Source organism: Thalassophryne amazonica, chromosome 2, assembly GCF_902500255.1.
Source record: "Thalassophryne amazonica chromosome 2, fThaAma1.1, whole genome shotgun sequence".
In the NCBI taxonomy this organism is placed as follows: domain Eukaryota; kingdom Metazoa; phylum Chordata; class Actinopteri; order Batrachoidiformes; family Batrachoididae; genus Thalassophryne; species Thalassophryne amazonica.
The window spans coordinates 26,131,932-26,156,795 of NC_047104.1; the positions used below are offsets into that span (position 1 = coordinate 26,131,932).

At 39.8% G+C, this 24,864-nt stretch overlaps 1 protein-coding gene across 1 annotated transcript in view; it reads left to right on the top strand.

Annotated features, from left to right (window-relative positions):
• Positions 1 to 24,864, top strand: part of ntrk3b (neurotrophic tyrosine kinase, receptor, type 3b) — a 618,832-nt gene that overhangs the window by 547,490 nt on the left and 46,478 nt on the right. Inside the window, exon 14 of the mRNA XM_034184491.1 lies at positions 10,012 to 10,255. Within this exon, the coding sequence (XP_034040382.1) occupies positions 10,012 to 10,255 (244 nt within the window). The remainder of the gene's footprint in view (positions 1 to 10,011; positions 10,256 to 24,864) is intronic.

Here is a 24,864-nt window from a genome sequence, read left to right on the forward strand (position 1 = left end):
TTCCCCCCACAGCGGTGCGATGTGGCACAGCTGCTTGCACTGTGTTCCTGCTCGCATGACACCATCACATTCACGACACTGTCGCGTGCACGACAGAGTCGCACCAAGATCGTGCATGCCTGCCCGTCGACTCTATGTTTTCATGATTCGCACATATGAACTGTTCCGCCGTGTCGCCCTGATTTGTACTTATTCGTACTATGTGTGAAGGGGCCGTAAAGATCTGTAGCCAGATCCTAAAGTGTGCACGCATCAAAAGGTCTGTAACTAGACACTAAAGTGTGCACACATCTAAAGGTCTGTGTTCAGAGGCTAAAGTGTGCGCACTTCTAATGGTCTGTTTTCAGTATCTTTACCCTTTAAGATGGAATTGCTCATTAAATCAATCACCATATCTAAAGCCAGCCCAGTCTCAAGTTTTTTTTTTTTCATGCTCCCGTGACGAAATGAGTCAAATTTTCATGACAGGGTTTTTTTTTTACTTCACTATTCCTAACCCTACTCCTACGCCCAACCCTAACCTTAACCATAACCCAATCTTATTCTTTTCCCCCACCCTAACCCTAACCACCCTGACCCCCCCACTTCACTTTTAATTTCGTGAAGCCATCACGGAATGAATTAGAATGAATTTGTGCTGCTGTGACGAAAATGAGGCGCTTTTCATCACAATATCACGAACCAATAGATTAATGTATATTTCATGCTGCTGAATCACAACTTGCCGTGAGACCAGGTTGTTAAGGCACATATCAATATTCAATCCAGAAAAACAAAAACAAAACTTATTTTCATTTTATGACAAACTTCTCCTGTCCTTAGAAAATACAGCCAGACTTCAGACTTTGCTTGCTGAGCAAACGCAAGTTGTTTTAGTGCTTTTGTTGTCTAATGTCAGACTGTGCCAAGGGAGGTGACCCTGATAATCCTCAACAAAATATCTATGATGCCAATACAGCCAGTGCTTTAGTAACGGATGCTTCAGTAGAACCGCTGATGGAGTGCATCAGTAGGTTCTAGGCCATTTCTTCCTCAGTAATGTCCCCAGCCTTTTCTCCACCCCACTCCGCACCTCTGTGCATCCTGTGCATGTTTTCTTTTGCACTATATTGTATTTCCCTTTAACACTGTACATATGATAGCAAATATAAACAAAACATATTCATGTTTTATTGGGACTTTATTTGTAACAACTAAATATTTACAAAACAAGCATGAAACATTGACATAATTATTAGATAATTTACCATGTTAAATGTTGTTTTCAAACATGCAAAATATTAATTTTTTTAGGACCTTGGTTATAGCTGCAAATTGTGGCCAATACTGCGGAGGGGCAATCTCTCTCTTGGTAGTCAGCCACAATGGTTTGAATTCTGCGGGTGGTGTCCCGGTACACTTGGTGTTGTGTTGGGGCAGGCTCGCCGGCTCACAACTGCTGGACAACAACTCTGTTCATTGCTTGTTCCTTCTTTAATATATCCAAGAATACCCAGATGTTCGGGTGATGACAGCCCACATTATCAGCCTTCTACGCCGTTGATTGCGCATGGCAGCCCTTTCTGTATTCTGCCTGATACTTTCCAGATAGTAAGGTCAAAAATTGGATGCCTGTGGTTTCTCCTACTTGGGCACACGATGAAGGTGTCCTCAAAGTAATCAACAACAGGCTGGAGCTCCTCAAGCAGTCCATCCTGACCCACCCCAAATGAATTGACCACAGAGAGCTTGGGGTCAGCAGCATCTCTCCTGGAGCCCTTCCACCTGCACGTGATGATACACACACTGGGCCAAATGGTAAAGGCACCCTTGCGATTCTGGTTCTGGGAAGATGGCGTGGACTGCACTGAAGGCTGTCTGCTCAAAATCCAGCAAGATGGTGACTGGATTTAAGTTAGTCTCTGCCTGCTTCAGTGCTGTGAATAGGGAATTATAAGTTATTTCCTGTTTGTTCAGAAGCAGAGCATAAATGCAAGGGATAACCTGGTCATTAATCAAAGTGTGGATTGTGGAGATTTGAAAAAATAATTCTGACAGTTTTGAAAGTTTCATCCACGAACCAAGGATTAACTGGTTCAAGGATATGTAAATCTGCTTTGGCAGAAAATACCAGTAGCCATGGACCATCTGTCATGAAGAAGAAACTACTGGCCGGCGCTGGTCTGCCTGTAATGTGGAGGAAACTGAAGGTCTCCAACATGCTGGGGTAGTGGTTGGGGGATCATTGGTACGCTGCTTAGCCTTGTGTACCAATGGCCGGAGGGGAAAAAGGCCAGAGGGAAATGACCTAGGGGGAAAAGAATTGGGGGGAGACAGGGGGTGGAAAAGACCAGGGGGAAAAGGGCTCGGGGGGGAATGACCTGGGGGGACATGCCAAAGGAGGAAATGACCAGGGGGAAATGCCCTCATACAGTGTGTCTGCAAATTATTTAAAAATGCATGAAGTTCATTTTTGGGGAACTTGTTCCTGCAATGACAGGTCTTGTTGTAAGTAATGTCATACTTTCCTGCAGGATCTAAGCTAATGTAGCTAATCTTTGAGCTTGTTGGTCACATTTAGCAGATGAGTACAGGAGAAAAAGGAGTAAGTTCTAGATATTGTGCAAACCCAGGTGAGGGCAAGTGCCTCAGAGTTCTGGAGTAAGTCTATATGTCTGTGAGGGAAAGCATACAACCCCAAATGAGAACAAGTTAGGATGATATGGAAAATGGGAGAAAAAAAAAAAAACAGAACAGTGATTCTTGCATTTACTTTGACTTCTATTTCATATTTTATATTTTGTGTGTTCTACTTAATTTTTTTGTTAATGTACATCCATTCCTGTATTTAAGGCATGCATATTCCAAAAGTTGGAATGGCAGCAATTTAGGAAATGAAATGAGATTAAATAAAATTTAATGATGTTATTTCAAATAAGTAATTGTCATCATGATTGGATTTGGTGCAAAAGTAGTATCCAGAAAAGGCTGGGTCTTTCAGAAGCAAAGATAGGCAGAGGATCTCCAGTTTATCTACAAATGGCTGAGAAAATTTTAGAAATCTTTGAAAACAACATTTTTCAAAGAAAGACTGGAAGGGATTTGTATATTTCTTCCTCTCTAGTGCAAAATATCATTCAGCAGTTCAAGGAATCTAGAGGAATTTCACTGCGTAAAGGTCAAGGATGCAAGCTGAAACTGAACACTTGTAAACAAAGAACTGACACTCATCAATAGCTGATATAACCACATGGACAAGGATTTACTGTTACAAACATTTGTCAAGCACTACAGTATGGAGTTACATTCACAGCCTCATGTTAAGCTTCTCCAACGTTTCTGTGCTCAGAGGCATTTGAGCACAGGCAGCGGTGGGCACAGTTCTGGTAATTCGCTAGTTATTGAAGCTAACTTTTTTGTTAGCAGAGTAGCTTTTCAGCTTCAAAAACCATTAGCGGACCAATTAACTTCCGATAAATTTAGTTCCGATAACTTTTAGACCACAAATGTTTATTTTTACATAGTTAGTAATGATGAAAAACATTTAAAACCCTGTTGGCTCCTGTCTTTTATGTATTTTGCAGCAGTGAGGCAGCTGAGAGAAGCTGAGCTCAACTCTTACCCAGCAGAAAGAGCCTGGCCACCAGGCTGCCACAAGGAAGGAAGTCATTACCCTTCACAGCATACAGCAGTCCAGGCAGACGTCTTGAAAAGGAAAGCAGGTTTGTCTTATGTTTTAATCCAGATAGAATAACTACATCAATGACAACTCTTAAAATGCACAAAGTGAAAATATGCTACATATCTTTTAATTTTAAAATAACGCACTAATTCTGAAGATTTGAACATTAACACACACAGATGCCCAAAGGGATTATGGGTAAACTCAGCCTCTGCTCACACTGATTGGTTGAATAATTCATTCTATGTGAAAACCAACACAAGTTAATGTAACATATGTGTGTTGGTGTTTACAAATAAATGGGTTTGTAAATTATGTCATTTTTTTCATTTGTAAAAAAAAAGGCATTTGCAAAACCAAAAAGTCTGTTAAATTCTGTTTCAGGTTGACAACCGTGTGATATAACTGGGGTCAATATGCATAGAACACTGCCATCTACTGGCTCCTGCTTATATCACACGGTTGTTGAATCACAACTTACTCATAATACCTTTGGGCATCTGTGTGTGTTCAAATCTTCAGAATTAGTGCATTTTAAAATGAAAGATATGTGTTATATTTTTACTTTGCACAATTCACAGAGTTGATATTAATGTAGTTATTCTATCTGGATTAATTTGATTTATAAATCAAAACCATACGTCAAACCTGCTTTCCTTTTCAAGATTTTTGCTTCACAGCTGGACCACTGTATGTTGTCAAGGTAAATAATGCTTCCCTACAGCAGTGGGCAGGATGCACAAAGACAGAAGCACTGAGTCAGTGGCTGTGTTTGGGTTTGTGATCGCCATAGATTCTATCAGAAGCACTGGCGGTGTTTAAACTCAAAATTGGCTTGTTAGTAGCTGAGAGTGTACTGCAAGCAATACTGAAAGTTATTGGTTAGCTGTAGCTTCCAATAATTTTTTGGGTGGTTTAGCGTTATAAAAGATAACTTTTCAGTTAGCTGATTAGCAGTTATTGAAGCTAACTTTTTGGTTAGCTGTACTCACCACTGAGCATAGGGCTGGACAGTTACACAGTGGAAATGTGCATTCTGGTGGTTGGATGAATCAGTACTCCAGATTATCTTTGGAAGAAGTACAGTAGTGTTCAGAATAATAGTAGTGCTATGTGACTAAAAAGATTAATCCAGGTTTTGAGTTAATTTCTTATTGTTACATGGGAAACAAGGTACCAGTAGATTCTCACAAATCCAACAAGACCAAGCATTCATGATATGCACACTCTTAAGGCTATGAAATTGGGCTATTACTAAAAAGTAGAAAAAGTAGAAAGGGGGTGTTCACAATAATAGTAGTGTGGCATTCAGTCAATGAGTTCATCAATTTTGTGGAACACACAGGTGTGAATCAGGTGTCCCCTATTTAAGGATGAAGCCAGCACCTGTTGAACATGCTTTTCTCTTTGAAAGCCTGAGGAAAATGGGACGTTCAAGACATTGTTCAGAAGAACAGTGTAGTTTGATTAAAAAGTTGATTGGAGAGGGGAAAACTTATATGCAGGTGCAAAAAATTATAGGCTGTTCATCTACAATGATCTCCAATGCTTTAAAATGGACAAAAAAAAAAAAAAAAAACAGATGCGTGGGAGAAAACGAAAAACAACCATCAAAATGGATCGAAGAATAACCAGAATGGCAAGGCTCACCCATTGATCAGCTCCAGGATGATCAAAGACAGTCTGGAGTTACCTGTAAGTGCTGTGACAGTTAGAAAACGCCTGTGTGAAGCTAATTTATTTGCAAGAATCCCCCGCAAAGTCCCTCTGTTAAATAAAAGATGTGCAGAAGAGGTTACAATTTGCCAAAGAACACATCAGCTGGCCTGAAGGGCCGCAGACAGTTTGTGAGATGACCCCCAAACTCTGAATTCAAGCCACAGTTCACAGTGAAGACAGTGAAGCATGGTGGTGCAAGCATCATGATATGGGCATGTTTCTCCTACTATGGTGTTGGGCCTATATATCGCATACCAGGTATCATGGATCAGTTTGGATATGTCAAAATACTTGAAGAGGTCATGTTGCCTTATGCTGAAGAGGACATGCCCTTGAAATGGGTGTTTAAACAAGACAATGACCCCAAGCACAATAGTAAATGAGCAAAATCTTGGTTCCAAACCAACAAAATTAATGCCTCGCAGATGTGAAGAAATCATGAAAAACTGTGGTTATACAACTAAATACTAGATTAGTGATTCACAGGATTGCTAAAAAAAGCAGTTTGAACATAATAGTTTTAAGTTTGTAGCGTCAACAGCAGATGCTACTATTATTGTGAACACCCCCTTTTCTACTTTTTTTTTACTAATAGCCCAATTTCATAGCCTTAAGAGTGTGCATATCATGAATGCTTGGTCTTGTTGGATTTGTGAGAATCTACTGAATCTACTGGTACCTTGTTTCCCATGTAACAATAAGAAATGAACTCAAAACCTGGATTAATCTTTTTAGTCACATAGCACTATTATTATTCTGAACACTACTGTAAATGCTGTGTCCTCTGCTCCAAAGATGAAAAGGCTCATCCAGAGTGTCATCAACAAAAAGTCATAAAGCCGGGGTCTGTCATAATACAGGGTTATGTCAGTGCACTTGGCAAATGTAATTTAAACTTCTGTGATGGCAGCATTAATAGGAAAAAAAGGAATTTGATATTTTAGAGCAACATATGCTGACTTCAAGACACATTCTTTTCCAGAAACATCATTGAATTAATTCACGTTTTCCACATCATCCCAACTTTTTCCAAATTGGAGTTGTACAAAGTTCAGAGAATTACAGCAAAACTGCGGACTGAGCTGTCATCAGACTTCCTTCTTGGTGTCTGTGTGGATTCACAGTGAAGTGAAGTGAAGTGAAGTGAAGTGAAGTGAAGTGAAGTGAAGTGAAGAGAAGAGAATGTGATGAGATCATCAGGAACTTCAAACAAGACAGGAGTTATTTAATTTTTTTTAGAAGTAGAGAAAAACTCCAGCTGTATGTACTAATCTAAAGAACCTTGATGAAACTTCTGCACCTTAAATTATTTGATATGTTGGAGAAAATCAAAACTTATCAAAACTGCTGTGCAGCAATAACAGCCTCAAAATGCATAAATGCCGTGAATATCCTTAAAATTAAAGCTGTTTCTGGTACTGATGTATTGTCACAGTAAAACCTGACTGAGTCAAAAAATGCAGAATAATCAGTTCACGTAATGACCAAATCTCTGATGGGCAACACTCTGAAGAAGGTCCGCAAAATAGTCGCACGAAGCTCAAGGGAGTATTCTCAAAGACAACAACCAGAAAATGCAAAGAAAAGCTTCTCGTGACACACAAGACAATCTGGCACAGGAGAGATGGACACAGAAGCTTCAATGCATGAGGAAATAATTAAAGTGATGAGAAACACAAGAAGAAAACCACAAAACAAACACAGGAAAGAAATGCCAAAATAAACAAAGTGACACAGACAAAGCAGAAATGTGACACCTTAAAGCAAGTGACTTCAATAGTTCAAGTGTTAAAAGTTGAATATAATATAAAATTTGAATATAGTAAAATTAACGTATTTGGTTCATTTCAACTTTTAACACATAACTTTAACCTTTAACTTATAACTTTTGAACTTATTTTCAAATTCCAAACATATATGTATTACATTAATAATTAGTCTAATATACGAGATCTGTTAGAAAAGTATCCGACCTTTTTATTTTTTGCAAAAACCTGATGGATATGAATCACGTGTGCTTGCATGAGCCTCCCTTGAACCTTCGTGCGCATGCGTGAATTTTTTCATGCCTGTTGATTGCGTCATTTGCTGGTAAGCAGCCTTTGTGTGAGGACGTGTTGTGCTCTCGTCGGATTTTCATTGCAAGGAAAATGGCGGAACGAATGCAGCATCGCTACTGCATCAAATTTTGCCAGAAACTGGGCGACAGTCAGTTGGAAACCATTTGGAAGATTCAGATGGCTTTCGGTGACGATCCTATGGGCATCACACAGATTAAGGAGCAGTACAACCAGTTTAAAGACGTCCGCACAACGGTGGAGAGCGAGCCAAGCGCCGGTCGGCCATCAACATGCTGAAATGACCAGATCATTTCCAAAGTGAACGCTGTGGTGATGCGGGACCGTCGTGTGAATTTTAATGGGTATAAAGTCCTCTGAAACAAAGAAAACTCACTTCAAACTGTTGAGTAAAAATTCTTTGTCTTCTGTAGTATTTTGATCTGTTCTAATCTGGTGAATGCACCAAATGAGTGCTGTGTTGCTGGCTGTACAGTCAATAAAATACAAAATTACGCATGTGCACTGAGAAACTCAAAACTGGCGTATTCACATTTAATTGGTAAAATGCTCTCACTCGTAAAACAAACTCGTGCTGCAACTAACAATTATTTTAGTAATCGATTAATCTTTGTTGTTTGTTTGTATTTTTTTTTTACTTACATGTGAGTTTTGCCATTATTTCTTGAAGTGAGTTATTATTAAAAGGCCTTTGTCACGCAACATCAACGTTTGAGTTTGTAATAAAGTTATGATGTCATATTCTCGTCAAAACATACCTGGAGTAGTGTTTTGTTTTATTTTGCACATACATACATCAGCAAAACACCACAGAGAGATTTCCATCAGGTTTAACCCGATTATGAGCATTTTTAGATGCCTACAGCAACTATCTCAACCACTGACAACATATTACAGCAAGAGTCCACAAAAGTACTTTAAAGGCCTGACTAAAGTGTTATAATGTGATCTTTAATAAGTTATTTTCATGAAAAAAAAGACACAAATGTGCAGTTTACTGCATTTTATTTTTTTCTCGTGTAAAAACACAGCTTAGATGTGGTTTGACCGAAACAAATTGTCATTAAACTTAAATAAAACAGGGATAAAGTGGAAGTGTTAGAATCACTAGGTGTTCACAGGAAGCAGTTATTTCTATATTTATTTATTTATGTTCATTGTTAGTTGGGTTTACCTTTTCTGTTGTTTTGTTTTATCAGGTTCTTTTTGTCTGTTTCTCTAAAATTGTATTGTAGCAATATTAGTTATTATTACTTTTGTTGTTGTTGCTATTATTAATATATAAATAAAAATAAATAAATAAATTACAATTCGTAAAACATTTGACTCTTTTACGACAACAAACGCTAAGCCATTAATTATTATACAGAAAACAAAAGCACACAAACTGTGCTGAGATGCTAACTTTAACATTAAAAACGCCATAGACATGCTAACGCAGTAGCATCAGCCCTGTTTTTAAGTTATAAAATACATCTGTCAACTGTTTTAGAAGACTATAACAGGTCGGTTTAATGTAAAAAAGGTAAATATTACTCACAGACATTGCTCTTTAGGGTTTTAGCGGGGGAAAGTTAAGATGAAGTGAAATAATACAACAAACCATTGAAGCAGTGAGTCGAATCATTGCTTCATTGGTTCAAAGCATAGCTTGGAGAAGGTCTGCCAATGTTCTCACGAAGACAGGGAGGAGAAGGACCGTGGCTCATGGCAAGCAGTAAACAGAGCGGAGAGGAAGGAAAATTCAGACAGTCCCTTCCTCCGCATTGCTGCTGCTTTGATTAGTGCAGAATGGGATGTTGCTTTGACAGTTGGCCCCAAAACACGCATGACATCATGTGCGTATGCGTGGGTAAATTTTCCAAATGATGGAAATCCGTCGTGGTGACGGAGGGCCCAAAACACGCATGACATCACGTGCGTATGCGTGGTTAAATTTTCCAAATGACGGAAATCCGTCGTGGTGACGGAGAACTTTAACCCATGGTCTAGTGGTTAAAGCGTTGGGCTTGAGACCAGAGGATCCTCAGTTCAAATCCCAGCCTGACCATAAAATCACTAAGGGCCCTTGGGCAAGGTCCTTAATCCTCTAGTTGCTCCCAGTGTGTAGTGAGCACCTTATATGGCAGCACCCTCACATCGGGGTAAATGTGAGGCATTATTTGTAAAGTGCTTTGAGCGTCTGATGCAGAAGTCCTATATAAATGCAGTACATTTACTGAATTATGCAGTCATTTAAAGAATTTTGCATTTGTTCATAGTGTGTCCCAAACAGTCTAAAACTGTGAATGTCAAATTTATCTGAATTAAGTAAAACAAACTTAAATATAGTCAGGCTCATAAATAATTGGATACTGACACAAATTTAGTCATTTTACCCATTTGCACCACCAGAATGTATTTGTGTATTCACTGTATTAGTACTTCAACTACACATGTATAAATACCTTTAATACTTTTAATGCCAGACACTACCAGCGCAATCTATATAATCTTCCATGAAGTGACTTAAGTTGTATGTTTTTGTTTTTTGTTGTTTTTTTTGTGACTCAGAGCCCATGGACCAGATGCAATGATCCTGGTAGATGGCCAGCCCCTACAGTCTAACGGAGAGCTTGGCCTTTCACAGATGTTGCACATTGCTACACAGATTGCTGCAGGCATGGTCTACCTGTCCTCCCAGCACTTCGTTCATCGAGATCTGGCAACTCGCAACTGCCTGGTGGGCAATGGCCTGCTGGTCAAGATTGGAGACTTTGGAATGTCCAGGGACATCTACAGCAGTGACTACTACAGGGTAACTTTTTGAGATTTTAACCATACTTTCAGGTGCTTGTTTTTTGAATAATGCCCATGTGTTACATATCAAAATGTTCAGACAAATCTGAGCTTTCAAAATATGTGGCACATATTTGTGGAAATATTTTAGCTCTAAAGAAGAAAAAATGAAATGCATTTTTACTAAATTCCTCAACTATTTATTGAAAATATACCTTTATTCATGTGGATGGTGCTAGAAATGAGTTTACCAAAGTCTTTGGTTCACAGAAGGATCATAATATATAGTGGGGAACATAAGTATTTGATATACTGTCGATTTTAAACTTTTTCCCACCTACAAAGAATGGAGATGTCTGTAATTATTATCGTAGGTACACTTCAATTGCAAGAGACAGAATCTAAAAAAAAAATCCAGAAAATCCCATTGTATGATTTTTAAATAAGAAATAACTATTTGGTCACCTACTAACCAGCAAGAATTCTGGCTCTCACAGATTTCTTTGTTTTTCTATAAGAAGCCCTCCTGTTCTGCACTCTTTACCTGTATTAATTGCACCTGTTTGAACTTGTTACCTGAATAAAAGACTCCACACACTCAATCAATCACACTCCAACCTATCCACCATGGCCAATAAAAAAGAGCTGCCTAAGGACACCAGGGACAAAATTGTAGACCTGCACAAGGCTGGAATGGGTGGCCGGACAATAGGCAAGCAGCTTGGTGAGAAAGCAACAACTGCTGGCGCAATTATTATAAAATGATAGAAACACAAGATGACTGTCAGTCTTCCTCGGCCTGGGGCTCCATACAAGATCTTGCCTTGTGGTGTAAGGATGATTTTGAGAAAGGTCAAGAATCAGCCCAGAACTACATGGCAGGACCTGGTCAATGACCTGAAGAGAGTTGGGACCACAGTTGCAAAGATTACATTAGATTACATTAGATTACACCATCATGGTTTAAAATCCTGCAGGGCATGCAAGGTCCACTTGCTCAAGCCAGCACATGTCCAGGCCCATTTAAAGTTTGCCAGTGACCATGTGGATGATCCAGAGGAGGTCATGTGGTCAGATGAGCCCAAAATAGAGCTTTTTAGTATTAACTCCACTCGCCGTGTTTGGAGGAAGAAGAAGAAGGATGAATACAACCTCAAGAACACCATCCCAACCATGAAGCATGGGGGTATAAACATTATACTTTGCGTGTGCTTTTCGCGAAGGGGACAGGACGACACTGCACCATATTGACAGGAGAATGGATGTGGTCTTGTATCACACGATTTTGGCAAATAACCTCCTTCCCTCAGTAAGAGCATTGAAGATGGGTCGTGACTGGATCTCCCAGCATGACAGTGACCCCAAACACACAGCCAGGGCAACTACAGAGGGGCTCCATAAGAAGCATTTCAAGGTCCTGGAGTGGTCAAGCCAGTCTCCAAACCTGAACTCAGTGGAAAATCTTTGGAGGGAGCTGAAACTCAGTGCTGAATTCTGAAATATCTGGAGAAGATCTGTATGGAGGAGTGGAGAAAAAGCCCTGCTGCAGTGTGCAAACGTGGTCAAGAACTACAGGAAACGTCTGACCTCTGTAATTGCAAACAAAGGTTTCTGTACCAAATAATAACTTCTATTTTTCTATTGTGTCAAATATTTATTTAATGCAATAAAATGCAAATTAATTGTTTAAAAATCATACAATGTGATTTACTGGATTTTTTTTTTTTAGATTCTGTCTCTCAGTTGAAGTGGACCTACGATAAAAAAATTACAGACCTCTCCATTCTTGTAGTTGGAAAACCTTGTAAAATTGACAGTGGATCAAATATTTATTTTCCCCAGTGTATGAGGGAATTTGCATATCAATGGAAATATATGAAAAACTAGAGCAATGGGCTCATAGAGTGCAAACCTCCACCAACACTTCCACCAATTTTACCTTGGAAAAAATGTTTAAGGTCAAAGTCCTGTTAGAATTTCATGATCTAAATTAGATGTGATCAAATGTCAGGAGTATGTATTTAGTTCATGCACTTGAAGTGTTTTGGGGTGTTCTCAGTTTGTTTTGTTTTTTTCAACTTTTTTGGTTTCTGAATTCTTTTTCAGATCATTTTCACAGCACAATGGTTATCTCTGCTATGCAAAATTTGTCATTGTTTTTTGGCACTTGGTTTCTGACTGATAACTGGAAGAGAGACAAACTGGAACCTGGAAAACTGGAACCTCCACCCAATTTTGGTGGTCTTGGTAAATCCATAACAGAAAAATAAGAGTGATTGAGGCACTTTTGATTGAGATATAATGCAAAATGTTTACCAAATGGGCTTTTCAATATGAAATTCAAATGTACACAAAATACACAATCCAGATCAGATACGGATCAAGCATTGTCAAGTAATAGTGAGTGCCAGTCTGCACCCCACTTTCAAATATGACCAGCCCAGTCTCACGATTTTTTTTTCATGCTCCCGTGATGAAATTACTCAAATTTTGGTGATGGTTTTTTAAACTCACTATTCCTAACCCTACTCCTACCCCGACCCTAACCTTATCCTAAGCTTCACTTTTAATTTCGTGCAGCCATCACGGAATGAATTACAATGAATTAGTGCTGCCGTGAGAAAAATGAGGTGCTTTTCATCACAATATCATGAACCAATAGATTAATGTATATTTCGTGCTGCTGAATCACGACTTGCTGTGAGATCAGGTTGATATGACAGTGATTGGGGCATGTTTGATTAAGATATACTCTAAATAATCTACAATATAATATAACATCATACATAATGCTTTTAAATATGAAAGAAATTTGGTCTTTTTTGATCGAGCTATGAATTTTTGAAAATTTCCAATTTTCCAAGATTTGCCCTGGCTTTGACCTTTGGCCTATGGCCTTGAAAATTTAATCAGTTCTTGCCCATCAAGATGTGAATCTTCAGTAAAAATTTTCAGAATTAGGTCTGAAAAACCAGCTCCAGACTGTTCACAAACAGACACAGACAAACAAACAAACAAACAAACAAGAATGAAAACATAACCTCCTCCAACTTTGCATGCGGAGGTAATTAAATCACTCTTCATTTCCTGCTAGATGTTTTCTATCTTGGGCAACACGGTGGATTAGGGGTTAGCACTGTTGCCTCACAGTGAGAAGGTCATGGGTTCAATTCCCACCTGGGGCATTTCTGTGTTAGTTTGCATGTTCTCCCTGTGTTTGTGTGGGTTCTCTCCAGGTGCTGCAACTTCCTCCCACATCCAAAGACATGAGGTTTTGGTTAGGGTTATGTAAAAAGTGTTTTCAGGCTGACAGAACCATTTTTTATCATTCATGAAGGTTTAGTGGCAGTGTAAATGAGTCTGACTCTTGAACAGGGTGACGGTTGCCTGAATGAGCCTGTTTACTTTGATTTGCTAATATTTAGCCAGAGACCAGTGAGAAATTTCACACATTTCTTGCTATATTTGATGAAAATATCTGAAAACCAAATAAACATTTTGTTTAGATTTTTTTTTCACATCGTTAAATCTAGATGTGTTACATATTGCAAAATTGTAGGTTTGTCTAGTTGAAATGTCTTTGACATTTCTATTCATCTCCTCTGCCACGCACTATGATGCTGATGCTGACGAAGCAGCGTTCACAAAGCAGGATGATTGCTGGCAATATTCTGCACGTTTTCGCTAAAAAAACTCAAGCGGCTTATTTGCGTGATTGCGTGATTTGGGTCTTTCCTCGTCTCCACCATAGTGCGAAAAAAAAAAACCCTACAAAGAGCTGCGTTCCATTATGCTCAAGTCCTCAATACTCCCTACGCACACTCTGACAATGAGAGTGCCACTGCCACCTACTGTAATGGATGTGCAATTACACTTTTTTCTAGTACGGGAAAAAAAGCATGTTCCCCGTGGTCACACGCGCCCCCCCACCCCCCCTTGGCATCACACGGCGCGCGCCCCACTATTTGAGAAGGACTGCTTTAAACAAAGTAAAATTACAGGTGACTCGTTGCTTTAAAATGATTTTGCTTTTTCCTTTGGTTTGTGTTGCGCTTCAAGTGTGTTCCAACTGTGTGCGTCTTGGCGGCTCCTGTTGGGTCTGTGGCAGAACTTCCTGGACAGATAGTGTTTAAAACATGTTCTTGTTTGGACTCAGTGAACAGTTAGTCTAATTGTCTTTGAAGACCAAGTCACAGCTCATTTAACAGACAGATCTTTTTGCTTTGCTGGGAGATTAAATGGTTCATTTGTTTATTCTTGTCAGCACCATTACACTGTAAAGCCTAAAAGATAGCACAGTGAGTTCAAACTCATCTCTCATTCATTCATTCAGCCTTCTGGAAACCAGCCAGTCCAATTAAGCTTGTTTACTCTGGTTTGCATGATCGCTCTGTGTACAAAGGACCATGAAATCAGAAATGCTGCTTTTACAAAATGATAGTTACAAAATTCACAAAATCAATCAATCAATCAATTTTTTTATATAGCGCCAAATCACAACAAACAGTTGCCCCAAGGCGCTTTATATTGTAAGGCAAGGCCATACAATAATTATGTAAAACCCCAATGGTCAAAACGACCCCCTGTGAGCAAGCACTTGGCTACAGTGGGAAGGAAAAACTACCTTTTAACAGGAAGAAACCTCCAGCAGAACCAGGCTCAGGGAGGGGCAGTCTTCTGCTGGGACTGGTTGGGGCTGAGGGAGAGAACCAGGAAAAAGACATGCTGTGGAGGGGAGCAGAGATCGATCACTAATGATTAAATGCAGAGTGGTGCATACAGAGCAAAAAGAGAAAGAAACAGTGCATCATGGGAACCCCCCAGCAGTCTACGTCTATAGCAGCATAACTAAGGGATGGTTCAGGGTCACCTGATCCAGCCCTAACTATAAGCTTTAGCAAAAAGGAAAGTTTTAAGCCTAATCTTAAAAGTAGAGAGGGTGTCTGTCTCCCTGATCTGAATTGGGAGCTGGTTCCACAGGAGAGGAGCCTGAAAGCTGAAGGCTCTGCCTCCCATTGTACTCTTACAAACCCTAGGAACTACAAGTAAGCCTGCAGTCTGAGAGCGAAGCGCTCTATTGGGGTGATATGGTACTACGAGGTCCCTAAGATAAGATGGGACCTGATTATTCAAAACCTTATAAGTAAGAAGAAGAATTTTAAATTCTATTCTAGAATTAACAGGAAGCCAATGAAGAGAGGCCAATATAGGTGAGATATGCTCTCTCCTTCTAGTCCCCATCAGTACTCTAGCTGCAGCATTTTGAATTAACTGAAGGCTTTTTAGGGAACTTTTAGGACAACCTGATAATAATGAATTACAATAGTCCAGCCTAGAGGAAATAAATGCATGAATTAGTTTTTCAGCATCACTCTGAGACAAGACCTTTCTGATTTTAGAGATATTGCGTAAATGCAAAAAAGCAGTCCTACACATTTGTTTAATATGCACTTTGAATGACATATCCTGATCAAAAATGACTCCAAGATTTCTCACAGTATTACTAGAAGTCAGGGTAATGCCATCCAGAGTAAGGATCTGGTTAGACACCATGTTTCTAAGATTTGTGGGGCCAAGTACAATAACTTCAGTTTTATCTGAGTTTAAAAGCAGGAAATTAGAGGTCATCCATGTCTTTATGTCTGTAAGACAATCCTGCAGTTTAGCTAATTGGTCTGTGTCCTCTGGCTTCATGGATAGATAAAGCTGGGTATCATCTGCATAACAATGAAAATTTAAGCAATACCGTCTAATAATACTACCTAAGGGAAGCATGTATAAAGTGAATAAAATTGGTCCTAGCACAGAACCTTGTGGAACTCCATAATTAACTTTAGTCTGTGAAGAAGATTCCCCATTTACATGAACAAATTGTAATCTATTAGACAAATATGATTCAAACCACCGCAGCGCAGTGCCTTTAATACCTATGGCATGCTCTAATCTCTGTAATAAAATTTTATGGTCAACAGTATCAAAAGCAGCACTGAGGTCTAACAGAACAAGCACAGAGATGAGTCCACTGTCCGAGGCCATAAGAAGATCATTTGTAACCTTCACTAATGCTGTTTCTGTACTATGATGAATTCTAAAACCTGACTGAAACTCTTCAAATAGACCATTCCTCTGCAGATGATCAGTTAGCTGTTTTACAACTACCCTTTCAAGAATTTTTGAGAGAAAAGGAAGGTTGGAGATTGGCCTATAATTAGCTAAGATAGCTGGGTCAAGTGATGGGTTTTTAAGTAATGGTTTAATTACTGCCACCTTAAAAGCCTGTGGTACATAGCCAACTAACAAAGATAGATTGATCATATTTAAGATCGAAGCATTAAATAATGGTAGGGCTTCCTTGAGCAGCCTGGTAGGAATGGGGTCTAATAAACATGTTGATGGTTTGGATGAAGTAACTAATGAAAATAACTCAGAACAATCGGAGAGAAAGAGTCTAACCAAATACCGGCATCACTGAAAGCAGCCAAAGATAACGATACGTCTTTGGGATGGTTATGAGTAATTTTTTCTCTAATAGTTAAAATTTTGTTAGCAAAGAAAGTCATGAAGTCATTACTAGTTAAAGTTAATGGAATACTCAGCTCAATAGAGCTCTGACTCTTTGTCAGCCTGGCTACAGTGCTGAAAAGAAACCTGGGGTTGTTCTTATTTTCTTATTTTGAAAAAAATGAAAAAAAAAGTTAAACATTTAAAAGATACAAAACAGCAGCTGAAAACAACAAACCAACAATGAACAGAAGAACAGTGTGATGAAAGCTGAATTCACCTCTGAGGTCACCTTTCAAGGTACAGACATTCATTTTGGGCTCAAAAAGAAATTTGAGTTAATCCCGTCTGAGTGAAGGCCGATTCACCTGTCAGCAAGAGGTGAGAAAATTACTTTTTATTTCATTTTATTGATTTATTTTAGGTTTTATGACATGAAACTAAAAATGAACAAACTCACGCTCTGGATATACTTGATATAGTTTCCATTTCTTCATGACTTTCTGAAACAAACTACAAACAGAGTCTGTGTCATAGAAGTGTTCTTTTTTCAGGCCAGCTGGCTATAAAAGTGATGGTTTAGTTACAGTAAAAATAAAGTTTATGAACACGAGCGTTTACACTTCTGAATTCTGTAGTGACGTCAAATTTTTAAAACATAATTCTGGCTTCTTCATCTTAAAATTTCAAAAATAATGTCCTGTAAACCAGTGAAAACTAATCTCTACAACATGACATAATTGAAATAAAAATACAAAATTCAAAACATTGGTAGGCATAAGTAAACAACCTTAAGTATAAGAACTACGTAATATAACTTTGTAAAAAAACTTCATATTTACTTCACTTTTAAAGCAACTTTTTTTAGACCCTCAGGGGATGGATACATAAACATTTCCAAGTCAGTGAATATGTCTTGGACTTCATTTACTTCAGTCATTAAGAAACACAAACAGTTTGGTACTGAACAGCAAATCTTCCTGCAGGAAGCAGTTCTCAAAAACTGACTGTGCAAGAAGGACATAAATGAGGGAAGCCACCAAGACACCCAAACAACCCTGAAGGAGTTTATAGATGTCTGAAATAAAGAAAACCAAACAAACAAAAAAGCTGAGTTAATGAGATGAAACCCTCAATTACAGCCTTCATAATAACAATAATAATAATGATCATCATAATAATAATTATGATGATGATGATGATTATTATTATTATTCTCCATAGAGAGATCCAGGGCACACTGGAGGGATTGTATTTCCTAGATGGCATGGAAACACTGAAGCCGTAAGCTTTAATGTTCCCAAATGAGGCATACCTGGAAAAAGGAAATGCTGCAGTTCCTTGACTGGCCACTTAAGGCTGAGTCCAGAAAGGAGCAGGTTCCCATCGGAGCCCATGTTAAAATGTACAACTGTAGAGCAGCAAGAAACATGAAAGAAACACACTCCTTTCTAGAGCCAGGCCCCAAGTGGCAAGGCAAGGAACTGCAGCTTTTTTTCTTGTTCAGGGTATGGCTCATTGTGGACTGTGAAATCTTACTGCTGGAAAAAAAACGGTTTCAATCCACCTCTCAGATTCCGGTTAATCTATGTTTCCAAAGCAGCAGAACTATGGCTGCATGTCAACAACACAATCCAGTTGAAGAAGAGAACTTTAATTTGGGTCACTTTGGCACTTGTGTGATGATGTAATGATGGTTCCCACGTGCACAGCAGGCAGAATGTTTTTCGGTTCTTTATATTGCACTCGCAAGAAACCGCGTTGTTGTGATAGAATCTCTGCTCGCCTATACAACAGATTATTGACACAAGCCCGAGATAAGGGCTTCTTATCAGTGCTGGATGCTTTCCCTTTGTTTAGTGATTCTAAATAGCACCACCCTGCCAAGAACACAGTCTTCCCGTCGCTGAATCCTCATTTTGACGCTTGTTGCCTTCTGGAGCTCCCAAGATGACTTGCAACAGGAGGGAGCTACTTCAAGGAAGAGAATAATATTGTTCTCAATCACTTCCATCATGTTGTCGTTCTCTCCCAGTGCTGCGTTTGCTCTGTTTCAGGAGATCTAACCTGAGCAGAGTTTTCTTGGAAGATTTATCCTCTTTGTGCACGAATATGACTATCATTCATTGATTTTGATTGACTGTCAATTTCATTGATTGTCCTAAAAGTTCCCTAAAAAGCCTTCAGTTAATTCAAAATGCTGCAGCTAGAGTACTGACGGGGACTAGAAGGAGAGAGCATATCTCACCCATATTGGCCTCTCTTCATTGGCTTCCTGTTAATTCTAGAATAGAATTTAAAATTCTTCTTCTTACTTATAAGGTTTTGAATAATCAGGTCCCATCTTATCTTAGGGACCTCGTAGTACCATATCACCCCAATAGAGCGCTTCGCTCTCAGACTGCAGGCTTACTTGTAGTTCCTAGGGTTTGTAAGAGTAGAATGGGAGGCAGAGCCTTCAGCTTTCAGGCTCCTCTCCTGTGGAACCAGCTCCCAATTCAGATCAGGGAGACAGACACCCTCTCTACTTTTAAGATTAGGCTTAAAACTTTCCTTTTTGCTAAAGCTTATAGTTAGGGCTGGATCAGGTGACCCTGAACCATCCCTTAGTTATGCTGCTATAGACGTAGACTGCTGGGGGGTTCCCATGATGCACTGTTTCTTTCTCTTTTTGCTCTGTATGCACCACTCTGCATTTAATCATTAGTGATCGATCTCTGCTCCCCTCCACAGCATGTCTTTTTCCTGGTTCTCTCCCTCAGCCCCAACCAGTCCCAGCAGAAGACTGCCCCTCCCTGAGCCTGGTTCTGCTGGAGGTTTCTTCCTGTTAAAAGGGAGTTTTTCCTTCCCACTGTAGCCAAGTGGTTGCTCACAGGGGGTCGTTTTGACCGTTGGGGTTTTACATAATTATTGTATGGCCTTGCCTTACAATATAAAGCGCCTTGGGGCAACTGTTTGTTGTGATTTGGCGCTATATAAAAAAATTGATTGATTGATTGATTGATTGATTGATTGATTGATTGATTGATTGATTGATTGATTGATTGATTGATTGATTGATTTTCTACAGTATATCTATCCTCTTACTCCAATCAAGGCTCACAGGTTGGGGGACTGGAGCTTTTCCCAGCAGTCATAGGGCATCAGGTGGGGTACACCCTGGACAGGAATATAGTCCACACAGAAGACAAACAAACACACTCTCACTCGCAAACACACCTATGGCCAATTTAAAGTTACCAATTCACCTAACCTGCTTGTCTGTGGAAGTGGAAGGAAGCTGGAGGACGTGGAGAGAACCCACAGATATATATATATATATATATATATATATATATATATATATATATATATATATATAAGAAGACTAGAGCATAACAGCTAATCAAATTAGCAATGATAGCTACACCCTTCCAATGCGACACATGGAGTAAAAGCCTTTTAAGAGAAAGATGTCCACAATGATCATCTGAAGTAGCCCCTCACACAGCTACAGCTCTGTTCCCGGCCACACTTACAGTTTCTGAAAGAAGATCCTTTCAGCAAAAGTCCACTCTTTCAGCTGTATTTTGCTCAGACTCACACTGAGTGTCGCACTTTTTAAGTTTAGCTTTTTTTGGGCAACACACAACGCTTCACAAACACTGTAACTTAAATAAAATAAATTTCAAAAACTGACCTCAACCTCCAGCTGAAATGCATCTGATGAATTGTACAGAAAGAAGGATTTAAAAATATATATATAATGCAGGGACCCTGTCCACCAACATTAAAAAAGAATTCAAAATGGTTAATAAAACAAAACAGAAAGACACATCCCATTACCATTTCAGCAAATGTCAAGACATTGGCGCAGCGACATTGTGCTTACTAGAGAGAGCCCTGGATAATCGCCAGAATAATCAATAGAATACTTGATTACTAAAATAATCGATAGCTGCAGCTATAGTTTGCAACGTGTGGTACAGCAGATTTGCTGCCCTCAGGACCTGATCACATCAGATCTCAATCAGATCTCAGACAGCAGAGTCAGTTCAGATGATTAAGTTCACTCTGAGACCACTTTGGAAACTATACTAAGTCCACTGTGGAGACATGAAGCAACTGGGGTCAGCCCAAAGTAAAAAAAAAAAAAAAAAGCAAAGGCATTTATTTCCACAAGTGTTGCAGCTTTTCAGAAAGGAGTGGGGGGGGGGACTGGATTAGCACTGTGTGGTCCTGATCAAATCAAATCGAGTTTATTGTCCCTAAAGGGAAACTGTTCTTGTGACAGCAGATGCAAAAACAACATTACAAATACCAGAGTAGACCACAAACAGAACACAGAACACTAAGACCACGTCCAGTAACAACAATAATAATAAAAATACATCAATGTGAACCATGCAGCCAGGCCAAATCTGATTATACACTCTCGCACAGTGACACTGGTGCACCAAAAAACCACCCAAACAGTTTATGTTTGTGTGGAAAGTACAGCCTTTTTTCATATAGATAATTTTGTTTTTACGTGTTTGAAATAAAGAGACTTCATTCATTCATCCATTCTGCCCAGATAATGGACTGTCACTTCACAGGAGGGTTTGGTAGGAGACAACTGCAAGACTCACTTTCACAGCTCTGTTTGCAAAAAGACTTTAATGTGACGAAAGCACTGGTCGGTACACGGGGAAGCAGTCCAAAAGACACAGCAGCAGTACTAAGATCATGAGGCAAATCGAGGTCAGAAAAAATGGGCAGGAGGTCGAGAACACACTGAAGCAGGCAGATCTAGGAAATACAAAAACAAGGGCTGGTATGAAGGCACAGGGTGCAACAAACTGGCAAACAACCAACACAACCTGTGAGCTAATAAAGCCCCAGGTGGCAATCAGCAAATTACAAACAGGTGTGCATGGCAAGAACCAGAAGAGGGGCGTGGCCAGAGAGAGAGAGAGAACCACAGACAGACCCAAGCAACAAAATCCCACAATCCCAGAAAGCACAGAAAAGTAATACAAAAGCGAGATGAGAATAAAAACAAACTAAAACCCCTGCAACTGACCAGATAAACCGTCAGGCCCTGACATCACCTTTCAGGGGTTGAATATCACCTTTTTCACATTAAAAATGAGTAGATGATTATCAGGCCACCTTTTGATGGTGTTTTAGCTCTGTGTACTGTATGTGAGGATTTTATCAATCTGTTCATATAACTGTATGTTGTGGTGGATGGGGGGTGGGGGTCATCACTTCCTGTTAATCATTTTGGCACCTGTCCTTCCCTTTAAACTGTAATTCTTCTGGTGCACTGCACTGTGATATTGAGAAAGGACATATAGGTTATGGTCCCTTCACACAAAACACAATTGAGGCCAAATGGCGCACAAAGGAGGATTCGAATGCCACTCCTGTAACTTATGGAGATTCCTCTTAAGCAAATTGGTGTTGTTTACATAATTGGACTATTTGTATATTATGTCTCTAAATGTCACATCTTCAACCACTTATCCAGGATCATGTCACGGGGGCAACAGCTCCAGCAGGGGATGCCAAACTTCCCATTTCCGGGCCACATTAACCACCTCTGACTGGGGGATCCCGAGGCATTCCCATGCCAGTGTGGTGATAGAATCTCTCCACCTAGTCATGGGTCTTCCCTGGGATCTCCTCCCAGATGGATGTGCCTGGAACACCTCCCTAGGGAGGCATCCAGGGAGCATCCTTACCAGATGCCCACGCCACCTCAGCTGGCTCCTTTCAATGCAAAGGAACAGCGGCTCTAATCTGAGCTCCTCATGGATGACTGAACTTCTCACCCTATCTCTTTGGAAGACACCAGCCACCCTCCTGATGAAACCTATTTCGGCTGCTTGTACCTATGATCTAGTTCTTTCGGTCATGACCCAACCCTCATGACCACAGGTGAGAGTAGGAATGGAGATTCACCAGTAGATTGAGAGCTTTGCCTTTTGGCTCAGCTCCCTTTTCATCACAACAGTAAGGAATGCACTACTGCCCCTGCTGTGCCGATTATCCTGCCAGTCCCATCTTCCATTGTCCTCTCACTCATGAACAAGACCCCAATGTACTTGAACTGCTTCACTTGGTACAAGACCTCACTCCCTACCCGGAGTAGGCAGTCTATCAGTTTCTTGCTGAGGACCGTGGCTTCAGATTTAGAGGTGCTGATCCTCATCCCAGCCGCATCCCAGTGAGTGCTGGAGGTCACAGGCCGATGAAGCCAACAGGACCACATCATCTGCAAAGAACAATGATGAGACCTTGAGCCCACCAAAATGAAGACCCTCTCTCCTCGACTATGCCTCGACATCCTGTCCATGAATATCATAAACAGGATTAGTGACAAAGTGCAGCCTTGGCGGAGGCCAACCCCCACCAGAAATGAGTTTGACTTAATGCCGAGAACCCAGAGTACAGAGATTGGATGGCCCTGAGAAAGGACCTCCTCACTCCATACTTCCACAGCACTCCCACAGTATCTCCCAGAGTACCCGATCATATGCCTTCTCCAAGTGAGTGAGTGAGTGAGTGTCTCTAAATGTGTAACAGCAGTATTTGTTCCATAAAGCAGGTCCTTGGTTCAAAATCCATTCTCTGTGTTTGTTCATGTGTGTGGCCTGTTGGACTTAGTGAGCCCTGTGAAAGTTTGACAGAACCAGCATTGGCAGGAGATGTCTTGTTTGATGACAGACTGCGAGCTGAGAGACTTTTGGAACGTAGATTCACGGCTGAAGGTAGCATGCTGTAATTAATGCATGACTAGTATCTGTCTATAAATAGGCCTTGAAAGCTGCCAAGACACCTTTTTTTTCAATTTAACAAACAATAATAAATATCATCCATGATATTTGTTCCATGCTGTTGTAAAGCTTTCTCAGTGCTGTCAGTGTGATACCAGCGACTCTGACTCCACACGGACTCTGACTTTAATATTGTTCCTCTACGCAATCCATCTGAGATGGTTAGGGTTGCTAAATGTACTTGCTGTGTACTCTGTATTCTGATGCAGACTTGGCTTGTTAAAGGTTTCCTGGCATTATTTGGACCTTTGATGTTAATTGTTGTTTGCTTATTACTCATCATTGGTGTGGGTCCTGCTAGCTAAAAATGGTCATAGTGTGACTTCTTCTTAAGAAATCTAACCTTAATCCAAGGATACTGGCTAATTAAAGACCTGTTCCTAATTTCACAAGAATGACATGTGAGAACCTCTACAATCAGCATTTAGAGCCCATCATTCTACAGAACCTGCTCCAGCCAAACATAGAATGATGTATTGCTGTTTGGAAGCAGGTTGTACTTCTGTGTTGCCATGGTTTGATGTCAGAGCTGCATTTGATACAATGGCATGCTCCTTTTTGCTGGGCATAAATGAGAATTATTTTGATATTTTATGGCTGAGCTCTTTCTGTCTGGTCAATTGAAGGCAGTTTGTATGACAACATTATCTCTGAATTTTCCACAATAAAGTACAGTGTAATTCCCTCTCAAGCCGAAATCACAAAACCAAGTCGTTCTTTTCTTTACTGGCTTTAATCACACGCAGAGCATGATAGTGTGCCGTGAGAACTAGTAAACATACAGACAGAAAACAAATAAACACAAATTATTTCCATGTAAAGACACATCAAAGAAAAAGAAAAATGTACCTCACTGGCTGCTTTCCCTTGAGAGAAAATTAGAAATCTTTCTTCAGTCCTTCAGTGTACTATGCACTTTATCCAAACTTCTTGAAACATTGCAGGTCTTAGGCAGAGGAATCAACGTGGTATCTGCCTGCTAGCTTGGTCCAAATTGCTAACAAAACAACAAGTAGTGACCCTCAAAAAACTCCCCATCAACCCGCAGCGGCAAACTTTCGGTTCCCCCTTTACTTAAGACTTGACATAACATCAAAACAAACAAAATACATGAAATAAATAAAATGAAGCTTTTAAGATTAAACTATTGCTACTATAAATGAATATATTTATGAACTCTATATTTTTATCCTAATATTTATTAATCTATTGTGTATTTATTTATTCTGACTTCAATGGCAGCTACACTCCCACCAAATCACTTGTGATTTTACTCAAACCTACATACTAGACTAGCCGTAGATGATAAAACGCATTACAAGAA